Here is a 15,689-nt window from a genome sequence, read left to right as displayed (position 1 = left end):
ATTTTTTCCGTCAAAAATTTTTACGAAATTTTTTGACAAAAATGTGTTTCGTGGAAAAATTTGATGGAAATGTTTTTTATCAAAAAACTTGACGAAAATATTTAGTCGAAAATTTTCAATTAAAATGTGTTTCGCTAAATTTTTTGACGAAATTTTTTTTTTGTCAAAAAATTTAACGAAAATTTTTTTGTCGAAAAATTTCGCCCAAATTTGAATTCTGTAAAGAATTTTGATGAAATTTTTTCCGTCAAAATATTTCGATGGAAATGTGTTTCGTCGAAATTTTTGATGAATATATTTTTTTGTGAAATAATTTGACGAAATTTAGATTCCGTAAAAAAATTAGACAAAAAAATTTTTCCGTCAAATTTTTTTTACTGAAATGTTTTTAGTCATAAATTTTGATGAAAATATTTTTCGTCAAAATTTTTTGTGAAAATTTTTTATGGAAATATTTTCCGTAAAAAATTTTGACGTAATTGTTTTACGTTAAAACTTTTCTTTTCTTTTTTTCACATAATGGGTGTGGATCAAGTTTTGGGTCAGTAGGTCATTATTAAAACCAATCAGGTCTAAAATTGACCAAAATAAAAGTGGGTCAGTATTTAAACCAGTTCAAAACAAAAAAAGATATTTATAGGTCAGATCAAGAGTAGAACAAGTGAACCAATTTTTTTACACATCGCGTATGACTACTTTTATATATATCAAAGTAAAAAAGGGGAATTAACGGGGCTATGCTTACTTTCACTTTTAAAATGCTTGACATCATCTCATTTCCTGTTCCTCTAACTTATCGAGAAAGTAGCCACCTTTCATTTTAATTCCAGCACCTCCCCCACATGACACGTGACATCCAGAAATAATGTTCCATCATCATAGCATTTTATTTTATATTACAATGCTTTAATCCCGTCTATGTATAGCATCAACTTTATAGGATGGAAAAGCTAAATATAAGTTTTTTTGGAAACTTGTGAGAAAGGACTTTAAGGTACTTAATGTAATTTTTTTTTTTCTCTGCTCATTCATAAATCAGTTCTTTTTTTTTTCATTTTGGGACTAATGGAAAAGTTAATCATTACTTTACTTTTATTCAAAGCTTGTAGAGCAAAATTATATTTACAGCTTGCTCACATCCCACTGAGGACTTCCCATAAAAGATAACTAGTAACTACTACATGAGTACACAAAGACAAAACAAACAAGCTTACAACATACGATAAATGATGAGTCACACATAGTAGAAAACAAGAAAAAACAAATGTTTAAAGCAGTTTAATGTTTTATTGGAGTTGTCCAAGTTTGATCAAGGGGAACTGGTCCTCTAAAGGTGATTTTCTCATCGCAAGCTCTTTAGAGACTTGATCCATGGTTGGGCGAGAAGATGGATTTTCATTCAAGCAAGAAAATGCCAACCTTGCAATCAAGATGACATCCCCAACAATTGGCTTCACAGGTTGATGAGGCCGTTCGTCCAACACATCAATCAATAGCAAATCATAACTCATTGATGTTGTAGATGATGATGACAACGAAGAAATGAGATCTCCTGGATGCTTTCCCATTAGGATTTCTAAAGAAAGTACTCCAAAACTGAAAACATCACATTTCTCGTTCGCTTTCATAGTCTGGGCAAGCTCTACAAGCAATCAAAATTTTTAGGTTACACATAAAGCAATGTATATAGGTTTAAGTTGAAAAAACATTTTTTGTAAGTGTATTTTCAAAATGGATTTTGATATTGGCACATCACTTTTACATACATTAATTCTTGCTTAGGGATTAGTCCTATTCCTATGTGAGTCAACCAATCCTTAAACAGAACTTCAATATAAAAAGTGGTGTAAATTGCATTGGTGTGATCACTTCCATTTCTAAATGCAAGGGAAAATGGACAAACCTGGTGCAGCATAACCAAGGGTGTAAGCACATGTGGTCCAACTTTGTGAATCAGGCTTAAGAAACTTGGCTGTCCCAAAATCAGAGACGTGTGCTTCATATTCTAAATCCAAAAGAACATTCTTGCTCGATATGTCACGATGAATTATTGGAGGTGAACAGTCATGATGCATATAAGATAAAGCATTGGCCACACCTTTAACGACATTCACCCTCTTTTCCCAATCAAATGCAATTGCTAGTGTGTCATTGTTTAGTATCTGATCCAAGCTACCACCTTCCAAGAACTTGTAAACCAAGAATGAGAACCGTGAATGTGAGCAAAAACCATACAGTTTTATGATGTTACGGTGCCTGATTTCTGTCAAAGCTTGAATTTCATTTTCATAAGCTTTAAAATTGGACTTCTCTCCATTTGTTTCTGAATGAATTTTCTTCACCGCAAAAACCAGACCCGAAGGCAACTCAGCCTTGAAAACATAACCTTGTCCTCCCTTTCCAATGAGATATTTGTCATCAAAATTATTGGTAGCTTCAATGATATTTTCAAACATCATTTTTCCATCATGACTCCATATGGAAAAGAGTTCTTCTGATTGTGCTTCTTTAGTCTGGATTTCTTTGTTTCTTGCTCTTCGACAAAGAATACATATTGAAACTCCAACCCCACAAAGTACAAGTATTAGAGCACCCAAGATAATGAATAGTACCTGTAGGATCACCTTGTGTCTCTTTTGATTGCTATTGGTTGGGCAAAGCATCAAGCCAGTAACGTTACCACACAAGCCTTTGTTATTTTTCAATGATTCAATTGGAGCATTAAGAAAGGCTTTATTTTTTGGAAGAGTCCCTTCTAACTGGTTGTATGATATGTCGACAGAAATCAAGGCAGACATTTGGTTAAAACTGGATGGAATGGTGCCAGAAAGATTATTGTGTGAGAGATTCAACCATTGCAAATGATTCAAATCTCCAAGCACTGTTGGTATTGTTCCACTCAACAAATTCCTGCTAAGATCAAGAGTTTCAAGAGGTTGTAATCTGTCAAACTCAAAGGGAATGCTTCCCTTTAATTGATTGTTGCTCAAATTCAATTCCAGTAAATTGGGTAACCCCACAATTTGCTCTGGTATTGTGCCACTCAACTCGTTTCCTGCTAGATCCAACAGTTGAAGATTATGTAGCAATCCTAATTCTGTGGGAATGTTTCTTGAAAAATGATTGTTGCTGATGTTGAGTTCAACTAATTTTTTCAAATTTCCAAGTTCCTTTGGAATCTCTCCCATCAAGTGATTGGATGAAAGGTGAAGCCTGCCAAGGTTGGTTGCCTCAACAAGTTGTACAGGTATACCGCCAGAAATGTTGTTGTTGGATATCATGAAGTTATCAAGTTTAGAGCACTTCCCCCAGTTTGGCGAAATGTGGCCATAAAATTTATTGTCACTCAGATCAATATATTTCAAAATCGGATATACACCAAAATCTTGCTCTATATCTCCTTCCAGTTGGTTTCCCTCAAGCCTGAGTCTTTGAATATTGGAGCAGTTCTTCAAGCTTCTAGGTACTGGACCCGTGAAACGGTTTTGTTGAGCACTGAAGTATGTCAATGACCCACCAGAGCAGATTTGAGGTGGCAAGTGGCCAATGAAATCATTATTGTTTAATAATAAGGTATCGAAGTTGGTAATGTTATTCATGACCTGTGGAATGCTACCATTAAGTTTGTTGGTGGCCAATCCTAGCCAGGTGAGGCTTATCAAATTTCCAATTGTGGTTGGAATGGATCCAGAGAGATTGTTTTCTTGGAGATCGAGGGAATCCAAATTGATCAGATTTCCTATAGAGGGAGGAATTGATCCAGAAAGATCATTAAAGCTCAAGAATAACGAGGTGAGCTTTGTCAAGTTTCCAATGGTGTAAGGGATGGATCCAGAAAGGTGGTTGTCATTAAGTCCAAGCTGATACAAATTGGCCAAGTTTTCTATGGAATCAGGGATTGATCCAGAAAGATTATTGCCATAAAGGAAGAGAGCGGTCAAGTTAGACATGTTCCATATGGAGGGTGGGATTGAACCAGACAGCATAGTGTTATTAGCAAGGTAAAGTGCATTTAAACCGCTCATGTTACCAATTGTTTTTGGGATGGTACCAGAGAGAGAGTTCAATGACAAAGTAATAAGCCTAAGGTTTGTCAACATTCCAATTTCACGTGGAATGGAACCAGAAAGGCTATTATCTGAAATACTTAGATAATTTAAGTTGTTCAATTTTCCAATCTCCGGAGGAATGGAGCCAGAAATATTGTTGGTTCCTAAATCTAGAAATGATAGGTTGGACAAGTTTGCTATGGAATTAGGAATTGCTCCAGTAAGTTGGCATAGGGAAAGATCAAGACTACGCAAACTCCTCAATGTCCATATTTCTTTAGGGATGGACCCATCAAAAGAATTTTCAGAAAAGTTCAAAACTTTTACTTTGGACATGTTACCAATACGTGGGGGAATGGCTCCATAAAAGTTGTTGTTATAGATATTTAGGCTGAGGAGGTTGGGCAATGAGGAAAATTTGAGAGTTTGGAGTGTACCTTTTAGACCATAATTTGCTAGATTTATGCTGGAAACTGACTTGGATTTGTCACACTGAATTGCATCCCATTTGCATGGAGTAGTAGTATCTGTCCAAGTTGACAAGAGTTCTTGGCTGTGGTTGTCAAGGCTGTCTTTCCACTTCAACAGAGCATTTGCTTCAATGGCTTCAGCTGCAGATTGATCATGAACTGTAACACTGTTGGCAGCAGAGATCAAACCGGCAACTTGAGGCGAAGAGAGTGTTAGACTGACCCAAATGAATATGAAGGGAATATTCCAGCAGGCTGGAATCTTGATGAACGTTCCCTTTTCAAACATGGGTACCATGATTCAAGTATAACAGGAATTTTAGATTAAAAATTAGGAATACAATCTAAGGCTGCAGATTCGTGTAAGTGGATAGCATATTGTGTTGATGATAGAAGTTGGTGTTGGGAGATGCTTATAAAGGAAATAACCAAGCTTTGAGAGTCTTGCACAAAGCCAGTAAAAATTTATCAATTAAGCTTTCCTAAAGACACATTTTTCAAAGTTTGTATTATTGAGTTCTCCACTTCTCAAAAAGCTCATATTTCACAATTCACATTACATTGAAGAAAAATATATTTGCTTTAGAATTGGGATATATTTTGTATGGACCAAAGTCACGTCAGAGCGGGACGCTTATTTATTGATTGGCAAATGAGAAACGAAGAAATGCGAAAAAGGAAGAAGACCCAAAAAAAGATAGAAGACCCAAATAAAGGGAAAAAATTAAAGATTCACAAAACAATTTTTATTGACCAATGCTGCTACTGTTAGTCCTCTTAGATATAGCAAATCCTAAATAGTTTATTAGAAGTAGTATCAAATAATAATTAAGATTAGTTTTCTTTTTTTCCGATGAAACGGTACCCTATACATGTATATTAAGATTAGTTTGCTTATCACGTCAAGTCATTAATAGTATGTGAGATTTCCTCATACTTGAATTTCCAATAGCTATGTTTATACACAATAAAATCTTCTAATATTTTCCTTTTAATATTTCACAAAAAGTTCATTATGTCTTCAGTTATGTTTATGCTGTTGCTACCATTGTACTCCATACTGTGTCTTTTTTCTACATAAGGATTGAAACCGTTTATTGTAGATCCAGAACAAACATAAAGTCAACTAGCACTTGCTTTTCATGTGTTTTTGCAGACTCAGACAGGTTAGTCAACTCACTTTGTGTTAGAATAATAATCTTGATTTTGATCCATTCCCCTTTTTCTTTATTTGCTTTTTTGTTCATTATCTCTTATAGAATACACACGTGACACGTCTCATTCCACACTCCACCAAATTATAAAATTAATACATAAACCAAGAACTAGGAAAGTTATTTTTTTTAAAAAAATAAGAAGAATATCACTCTAATGATATTAATGTAAAAATAACGGGATTAATAAAATTATTTTCTATATACATAAAAATATGTGTGGCCCATGTGAAAAGAAAAGAGAGAAAAAATGGATCTCATACAATTTTATATGGAGTAAATACCCCTTTTCGTCCATGGCAATTTTCACGAGGCACATTTTGGTCCCGAACAATAAAAAATGCTCATTTTAGTCCCTAATATTTGAAAAAAAAGGGTCACGTTTGTCCTTCCGTTAGTTGGCATCTGACGACCCAACTAACGGAGCACACGTGGACCGTTACTTTGCTGAGTCACCGTTAAGTATGCCAGCGTGGAAGTAATACGACGTCGTTTTGAACATGCCTTATGTCTTCTTGGAGTTACCCTAGCATCGAAGGCCCTATTTGGTCCATGACAGATTTATCGAGGCCCTATTTGGTCCTTAACACCACAAACCTTTCTTTATTTGTTTTATTTATTTAATTAATGTCATTTTTCCATTGCTCATAATATGGAAATGTAGGATCCCTAAAAGGTTCTTTGCTAGCTAGGTGGTGCAGCACTCATCCTCAATCCAAGGACTCTGCTTGGGTCTCCCAACATTCCTAAGGGTCTTCCAAACAACACTGTTACACATGAACCAAGCACCAAAAGCTATCTGACAAACACTATCACCCCTCTTGATCCTTGAGTTAAACTCAAGGTATGCCAGTTTATACCAGATGCTGCTGCTAGATGTGTTGCCAAATCGTTCCAATGTCTTCCTTGATGCTTCTATGTACTCCTCTGTGAGCTCCAAATTCTTCTGAATCTTATCCAACACTTTCTTACTTGTTGCCAGAATGCATACATGCTCAAAAGCCAGCTTGTAATCCGGAATGTATGGCTTTGTTTTCTTTTTCTTGAAGAGAAAATTGGTGAAGAAGTGAAGCTGTTCTGAAACTGGTAGGACTAGTGGACCTAATGTGGTAATATTGGCCTTTAATGCATGGCCTCCAACCTGACATCTTTGCTTACAGAAAGTCCCTTCCTCCCTTCACTATCTTCCCTTTGATGTATGCTTTTTTAGCTTCTATTGTCCATTCCTTTGTGAGTTCGGACAAGCTGCAACATGCATTAACCATATCTCAAAAGCAATAAGATAGAGATAATAACATTGTTATCATTGCAAGTTATACAAGAGTAAAGATGTTATGAAGAGGTACCTGTTTGAATTCAAACTTGGCTTGCCATCTATCTAAGCGGAAATTTGAGAGCATAATTGCTGCAGCACCCATTCTAAAGAAGCAATTGGGAAGCAGCATGTCAATGTCATTGCCACTGTACCATGAATGGCTCACAGCTTCTGTGCTCACTACAAGTGCATAAGTGCTTGGATATGCATCCAAGAGGTCTTTAGCTAGATCAATGGATGTGATTCCAGCAGCACAACCCATCCCACCAAGGGTAAAGCTATGTATGTCATGCCTAAGCTTGAAATGGTTTATTATCATTGATGAGAGTGATGGGGTGGTGTTTAATATTTCACAGTTTACTACCAAGATTCTTATATCCTTTGGTTTTACTTTTGTGACAGCAAGAAGGTCCTTAATTGCCCCAAACATCACCATGGATACCTCTTGTCGACCATCTTTCAGAGAGGTTCTGTAACCAGGGCGAAAAACTCCTTTTGGCATGTAGGTCTCATCACCTATGCCAGATTTCTTAAGAACTCGTTCCTGAAACTCAATGGCAGTATCATTGAAATTCCCTGATTTTTTAGCCAACTCAATGAACTCTGCCTTAGAGATCTGCATAAATAGTCCCATTCAATGCATGCAAAAAATTGAATATATATACATAAATAGGCTTAATTAAATAAACATGCAAAAACAGAGTCCTTGGATTGAGGATGAGTGCTGCACCACCTAGCTAGCAAAGAACCTTTTAGGGATCCTACATTTCCATATTATGAGCAATGGAAAAATGATATTAATTAAATAAATAAAACAGATAGAGAAAGGTTTGTGGTGTTAAGGACCAAATAGGGCCTCGATAAATTTGTCATGGACCAAATAGGGCCTTCGATGCTAGGGTAACTCCAAGAAGACATAAGACATGTTCAAAACGACGTCGTATTACTTCCATGCTGGCATACTTAACGGTGACTCAGTAAAGTAACGGTCCACGTGTGCTTCGTTAGTTGGGCCGTCAGATGCCAACTAACGGAAGGACAAACGTGGCCCTTTTTTTCAAATATTAGGGACTAAAATGAGCTTTTTTTATTGTTCGGGACCAAAATGTGCCTCGTAAAAATTGCCAGGGACGAAAATGGGGTATTTATTTATTTATATGTGTAGAAGACAATTTTATCTCATACAATATGAGAAATGTAATGCCCAGCCGCTTAAAGAATCAATGACTATCCCCACATACTAACACGAGACTTTTCAGTGTGCTTTTTCCTCACTCGCACACTTCCTGGAAAAACTTCCCAGGAGGTGACCCATCCCAGAATTGCTCCAAGTCAAGCACGCTTAACTATGGAGTTCTTCTGTTCCGGGCTACCGAAAAGAAGATGCATCTTGTTAGTATAGGTAGTACCAATTAATTCTTATAAGCTATTCCAATCTGCGCAGTCTCATACCTGCACAGTCTTTGGAATCTCTCTCTTTCGGGTGTCGATTCAATTCATTCATTCATGCAACCCCCCGCTGGAAGCCTATCAAGAGTCGCTCCTTGTCCATGCCCTTTTGCACCGGCGATCACTCCCTGCCCTCGTCAGCGCTTGGGATGTTACATGGCCACCAGCTTCCGCCTGGTTCGTCCTCGAACCACACCGTACTGGAAGAGATACCACTTGTAACGCCCGACCGCTTAAAGAATCAATGACTATCCCCACATACTAACACGAGACTTTTCAGTGTGCTTTTTCCTCACTCGCACACTTCCCGAAAAAACTTCCCAGGAGGTCACCCATCCAAGAATTGCTCCAAGTCAAGCACACTTAACTATGGAGTTCTTCCATTCTGGGCTACCGAAAAGATGATGCATCTTGTTAATATAGGTAGTACCAATTAATTCTTATAAGCTATTCCAATCTATGCAGTCTCATACCTGCACAGTCTTTGGAATCCTTCTCTTTCGGGTGTCGATTCGATTTATTCATTCATGTAACCCCCGCTGGAAGCCTGTCAGGAGCCGCTACTTGTCCATACTCTTTCGCACCGGCGATCACTCCCTGCCCTCGTTAGCGCTCGGAATGTTACAAGAAATATTCATAAAAAAAATAAATTCGTATAACCACTGCATTTATTTTTGTTTCTTTTGATAGTTTTTGTATATTCATGTGATATCATGTAGTCATTCAGCCTGACCATAAAACTCAAATTACAAAATCTAAGAAAATCATTTATGTATCTAACTTTCTCATTATTTTATTGTACTTTTTAGAGTAAATGTGATCATGTCTATCCATTAGTCATCTAGCCTAAGGATTACAAAGGTTGTGAGAGTCGTAGATGGTAGTAATTATAAATGACAAATTATCTAATACTTTTAATAAATAAATAATGTGATGTTAATTATACTCTTAGATATTTGAAAAAATGTTATATTAATTCTACGTATTTTTACGGCTAATTTCATCATATTTTTAGTTTAATTCTCCAAATTTATATTAATAGGAAGTAAGGTATTGTCAACAAATATCGTTAGTTAAAAGATAAAGAGTTGAGTGGGTGAGGGTGGGGTCTAAAAGGATTGAGTAGCTTGTAACCAAAAAAAATAAATTAAAAAGGATGGACTAGCTAGACTTACTCCGCACTAAATCGAATTGTTTCACCGTAAAGATCATATGAACAATGTAGAAACAAGTATTTGGTTCACATCTAATCAGACAAGGTACTTTTTTTTTTCATCACTTTCCCCACTTTTTCTTTCTCGTGAAGTTGGCGTCAACATTTTTTTAAGACTCGTTAATACTGAATACTTCTCTAATTCTATTTTTAAAATATTGTTAATTTAATTTTAATAAAACTAGCGTCCATAACCTGCAGAGCAGAAAGAGACAATAAGTTGGGTAGAACTAGAAGCGACGAGGAGCAACTATCCAACAGAAGAAATTGTGGCACTAGTGGCAATGTTGTGTAGCAACCGATCGCGATGTAACGTTGAAAATTAAAATAATGGAATTCCACTAAAGTTTATTTGAGAAAAATATTGAAAACATTCTTTTTATTGAAAAAAAAAAATCTTTGAAAATAAAAGTGGATTTGAAAGTCAATTATAGGTAGGAAATGTGTTAGTATCCTACACTGTTATAAAAAAAAGGGTTACTCTCAAATTAATTGTATAAATTATTAATAAACTTCAAATATTTGTTTCACCCAAAATAAATAAATAAAACTAAATTATGGAAAATTATTTTTGGGTTCGATAGAAATGGTCCCGCTCTGACGTATCCCTCGTTATTTTTAAGTTACATTGTTCTGTAGAAAATATCCGTGAGTTAGTTAATTCTAATTTTTGAAAGAGATTATTTATTTATTTTTGAAAATGAATCCATCATTCCATAGAACTTAACGGAGTGTATTGGATTGAGATTTTAAAGGATTTTAATGGATTATTTTTGGACAAAAAAAATCATTGATATTCAATTAGGATTTTAAAGGATTGAAAAAAAAAAGTCAAGTCCAAATCCGTTGGTATTCAATCAGTGTTTTAAACAAATGAAAAACAATCTTGTGGTATTAAAAAATTGTGACTATTTTAATAAATATTTTATTGGTGCGGATTTCGGGAGATTTTTAATGAGAAATATAAATAGGATGTCTCTCTCACAATCTCACCCTAATCCCTGGGATTTTTTGATATTTTTATATTGCAGTGTCCTCTTCTTCCTTTCCCGGGTTGACCCGCTCGAAATCAGGCTCCACCATGGGAGCTTCGTCAAAGCTCAAAAATAATAAATTTTTGATTGATTTTCATCACAAAACAACCCAGAAATAACAAACCAACAAGATTCTATTATAATCCATTTCAAAACACCAGATTTTTTAGAGCTTTTTGAAAGTTTAAAAAATAATTTTTCAAGCTATATGAGTTACGATTATTCTTGGCACAAAAAAGTGTGATTGAGGTATTAAAAACAACATAAAACAATGGAAAAACAAATGGGAAACTAAAACCCTCAAACCAATTTTTTTTTAAACAATATCAATTTAAAGAAAGATTAAAACTTTCATAATATGAATCCTATATTCATAACAGTGTATTCATAAACGAAATTCCTTCGCTGTAAAAGAAAATATTTCTCATATATAATATGAGAAGTGTTTTTCCTATAACTAAACCATAAAATGGCGATTTTAATTTCTTTATTCAGACTTCCTCGTAGTGGTGCCCAAGTTTATAAATTAAATCCTCACAAATCACTGAATGCATTCCCCTTTCTCTCTATTTGCTTTTTATTCATGGGAAGGTTGTCAGAGTTGCAGATGCCAGATGGTAGTAATTATAATGACTAATTATTATTTACCAAAAAAAAAATAATGACTAATTATTTAGTACTTTTAATAAATATATAAAATAAATAATGTGATGTTACGTATACTTTTAGATAATTAAAACATGTTTTTTCTCATGTCATATGAGGTAATATTTTTCATGTCATAAATATAAATCCATCACTTATTAAATAAATAAAATAAAAAGAATAGCACAAATTTTGATATCTCACAATATAAAAAATTTATCTGCTATTGCATGAAAAAATAATTTAACAAAATAATTTCTACGACTAATATCATAATAATTTTAAGGATTTAAATTTTCTCATGCAGTAAGAAATTTTTTGTTCATGCTATAAACATATCTTGTGTAGGTTCTATATCTATTTAAAAAAATGCTACCCGAAAATTGAAGGGTAGGAAAAGAAAAATGTTTTCGCTAATTTTAAACGTATTTTTATGTTATCGCGTCATTTGATTTCGCTGTTGTGTTTTTCCCTCCCTAAATACCAAAAAAAGAAGAAGATAAAAAGTAGATTGGAAAAGATCAAGGGCGGGGTCTAAAAGGATGGACTAGACATATTCCGCACTAAATCGAATCGTTTCACTGTAGAGATATAAAAAATGTAAAAAGAAATATTTGGTTCAAATCTTATAATACAAGTTACTTTTTTACCATCCCTTTTTTCTCTTGTTCTTTCCTGGGAAGTTTCATATGAACTCTTTTTAAGACTCGTTAATAGTGAGCCCTACCTTCCGAATAAATTTTTAGTGTTACTCTTAGGGGGCGTTTGGTACAAGAGAAATTTTTATTTGTCCGGGAATCTCGATTTTCAAAAATATGATTTTTGCATTCAGTTTATGATAATATCTGAAAATTTAAAATTTAGAAAAATTCAGTTTCCCGGGAATCCCTCAAAATCCCGCGTACCAAACGCCCCCTTAAATTAATATTCAGTGTAAAAAAATTTGACAGAGAAAAAAAAAACTTTAACTGACATGTAATATTTTTATTGGTGAGATATACTAAATCTTTGGTGTAACAATAATACCAAAGATTTATTCCTAGTTTCCCTAATTTCTTTTTTGAAAAATTGTTTAAATTTAGTTGAATAAAACTAGCGTCCATCACTCCATCATCTAACGAAGAAAAGCCAAAGAGGGAGAGAAAAAGGACAATAAGGTAGATAGAACACAGAAGCAATCAGGAGCAGCTGTCCTACATAATAAAAGTCCTTCCCAATTTATTTATTTTTGGATGAGAAAAAAGTTCTCTGAAGCAATCATGTGACTCTCGTTATATTTTTTTTTCTCTCTTTTAAATTATGAGTGTATAAGAGAATTTTTCTTTGAGAGAGTAATATTTTTTATTTTTTATATATATACATGAAAAAAATATTTATCCTTTTAAATGACACAACTTATATCATTTCACTCTCACGAAGAGGTAGGACTCACAACTTTATTTTTTTGTCAACTTTCTCTCCTCTTTTATCTATTTCTTTCTCTCTCTTAAAATGACACAATTTTATATCCTTTAAAATGACACACACTTTTTCCTATATTTGTTTTTTTATAGGCAGATTTGTTTTCTTTATCTCTCCCTTCTTCTCTTTTTTTTATCTATATTTTCCTCTTATTTCTTTATTTTTACTTATATTTTTCTCTTATTTATCTTTACTTTTATTTTTAATTTATTTTTATTTTTATTTATAGTGTTATTTATTTGAGTTTATTTTTCTCTTATTTTTATTATTTTCTTAATATTTTTGTACCTTTTATTTGAGTTTATCTGTCTGTCTATTACTGATTCCAATTAATTTGGTATAAAGAGCATATTTGAATTATAACATAAATAAGTAATTTTTAGAATAAAAAACTCTAAATCAAGTAATTTAATATATTTTTGCTGATTTAAATTTTTTTATTTTTTATTTATTTAAAAATTATAATAAAAGTACTTTTTAAAAGCTTACTATAAAATAAAATGTGAACTGATGTTGCTTTTTAGAATACCATCGGTAATATTACCAAAAAAAAGAGAGACTACTATCGGTAAAATAATATACTAATTCTGAAGAATCATTATTATTGTTTAATTCAACTATATTCTTATTGATTTCCACCGATTGGGTTGTTTTGAGAATCTCTGAAATTCAATTTTCAATCCAATTTTTATAACATGTTTTTATAAAGAACAAATTCACTTAATAGATAGTAAAAAAATGTCAGTTAATAGAAGATATTTATCTTTCTTTTTTTGTAATTGATACAGACCTCTTTCAGTTGTAGTTTTGAATTATACAAATGAAATTAAATTTAGAATATGATTTAAATTATAAATTAATCGTTTTCATTTTAGACTTTCAATAATCCTTTGAAGTTTTAGTTTTTATAATGACAAAACCTTAGACAAACTTCATTCCTTAGGGTGTGTTTGGTACAAGAGAAATTTTTTGGTGACCGGGAATCATGATTAATGGGAATTCAGTAGAAATTGAGTTTACTTGGAATCTTACGAAAGATGTGTTTGGTTCGCCAAAATATTACCGGGAATATTGGATAAAAATTACTTATTCCATATTTGGTTTAGAACGAAATATGACTTGGAATATGAGGTTATTTTACAAAAATAACCCCAAACAATTTTTATTTTTGTAATTGATAGATTGGGTCTAGATTTTTATGTGTATTGGAGTATTTTTGTCTCAAAATTTATTGTTGTACTTTCCCTTTACTTGGTATTCTGATTGGTATTCCGAATTACCATATTATTTTTGGTAATCTGAATAGTGACTTTTCTTTATAAATCAAATTACCGGTAATCCTTGGATATCCGGGAATCGTAATTTATTTCTTCTACCAAACGTGGTAATTACATTTACCAAAGAAGGATTACCGGTAATCAGCTCCAAAAACTTGAACCAAACACCCCCTTAGTGTTGGGACTGAATAATCAGACACAAAATTGCAAAATAGTGAGCAGGTAACAAAGGATAGAGACATAGATTTACTCTTATTTACCTTACGTGAGCTACGTAAGAGCAATGTTTCATTATATTATTTTTCTCACGCATTTTTTATAAAATACTCTTTATCAAGAGAGTACATATAGGCTTTCAAAGCCTAATCAACTGTAATTATAAGCTTAACCTCAAACTATTAAAAAAGAGAAATAAAATAAAACAAGCACAAAACCTCTGCCGTGTGCTCCTCCAGAATCCCTCACTTACCAGGGAATAGAACCATTTTCACTTTCTCTGTGTCCCCTAACAAAAATCGTCATCAAAGATGAAGCCCAAATACACATTGTATAATTTCTCAATAGAATTGTTATGGACCACTTAAGTGTACGTGAAACACCTCAAACCCCCCCCACTCTCTCTCAACCTCCCACCACTACATAATAACCACCTACTATGCATAGCAAGAGACCACTAAGTCACCTGCAAAACTACCCACTATGTGCATAACCTCCTAGTGCACTTCATCTATATATGACTCCCTAAAGCAAAAGAGGAGACAGGTTCTTCAGTTATCTCAGTACTCATAAGTAGGGGTGCTAAACGAGTCAGGAGCCTTACAGGAGCCTTACAGGGGCCTTTGGCTCAGCTCGTGAAGACCTGAGCTTATATGTCTGAAATTGATTGTTGGAACAAGACTTGGACTTGTATAAAAGCTCGTTTAATAAAAAGGCCTCAGGCTCCAATTCAAAAGCTCGGCCTTAGAGCCTCTTAGGCTGGCCAAATACATTAATATTTATTTTTATTTTATATTTTTTATACTACTTGTGATAGCTCTCTCTCTCCTTAATCCATTTCATCCCATTTCATTAATTAAACATACTTTTTGAATGATTTTGTTTTATATTATGTTGTTTGGATATACATTAAATTTATGAATAATTATGGAATTACTAGTGCTATTGATTGTATATTTTGTTTGGATAAATTTTTGTTGTCTTATTTTTTCTAAAAAGGCTAACAGGCTAAATCAGGCTTTTATTTTTTGTAAATAAGACAGGCCACAGGCTGAAATTATATTCATAACAAGTAACATGCTTGGTCAGGCTGACACATTTAAACACAGGCTTAGCCTTTTAAGACCAAAGCTCGGCTCGGCCCGTTAACACCCCTACTCATATGGCTTGGCATCTACAAACTTCACATTTCTATTTCTATTCATCTCCACTATACGCTTCTTAGATATAATTATCAGCATCATCGCAGGACCTTGATATTCACCACCGAACATCTGGTGCAGTCTGTGGGGAACTGTAAAGTTCTAATCCCACTCTATTGAACCATGGCTACTAACGACAGTTAT

At 33.7% G+C, this 15,689-nt stretch overlaps 1 protein-coding gene and 1 pseudogene across 1 annotated transcript; both read right to left on the bottom strand.

The window, feature by feature from the left end:
* Positions 1-1,189: 1,189 nt before the first annotated feature.
* LOC133306372 (MDIS1-interacting receptor like kinase 2-like) lies at positions 1,190-4,817 on the bottom strand. The gene is made up of 2 exons (XM_061506678.1): positions 1,904-4,817; positions 1,190-1,642 (listed from the first exon to the last, which is right to left on the bottom strand). Exons 1-2 carry the CDS (start codon positions 4,815-4,817, stop codon positions 1,287-1,289), a joined length of 3,270 nt encoding a protein of 1,089 aa, XP_061362662.1. The 3' UTR covers positions 1,190-1,286.
* Positions 4,818-6,421: 1,604 nt separating this feature from the next.
* On the bottom strand, positions 6,422-7,682 carry LOC133306370 (3-ketoacyl-CoA synthase 15-like; annotated as a pseudogene).
* Between the last annotated feature and the right edge of the window lie 8,007 nt (positions 7,683-15,689).

This window comes from Gastrolobium bilobum, unplaced genomic scaffold (genome assembly GCF_033153095.1).
Source record: "Gastrolobium bilobum isolate Gb01-03AN ecotype WA unplaced genomic scaffold, APGP_CSIRO_Gbil_v1 utg21117, whole genome shotgun sequence".
NCBI lineage: Eukaryota > Viridiplantae > Streptophyta > Magnoliopsida > Fabales > Fabaceae > Gastrolobium > Gastrolobium bilobum.
The sequence above is the reverse complement of the archived record's forward strand: the minus strand, read 5'-3'. Positions and strand labels throughout refer to the sequence as shown.

What these genes read in the sequence shown, in the direction of transcription:
- LOC133306372 (XM_061506678.1), bottom strand. Translation starts at nt 4,817, where the DNA reads ATGGTACCCATGTTTGAAAAGGGAACGTTCATCAAGATTCCAGCCTGC. An exon ending in CCTTGGTTATGCTGCACCAG is followed by an intron (nt 1,643 to 1,903) that starts GTTTGTCCATTT and finishes GATTGCTTGTAG; the next exon opens with AGCTTGCCCAGACTATGAAA.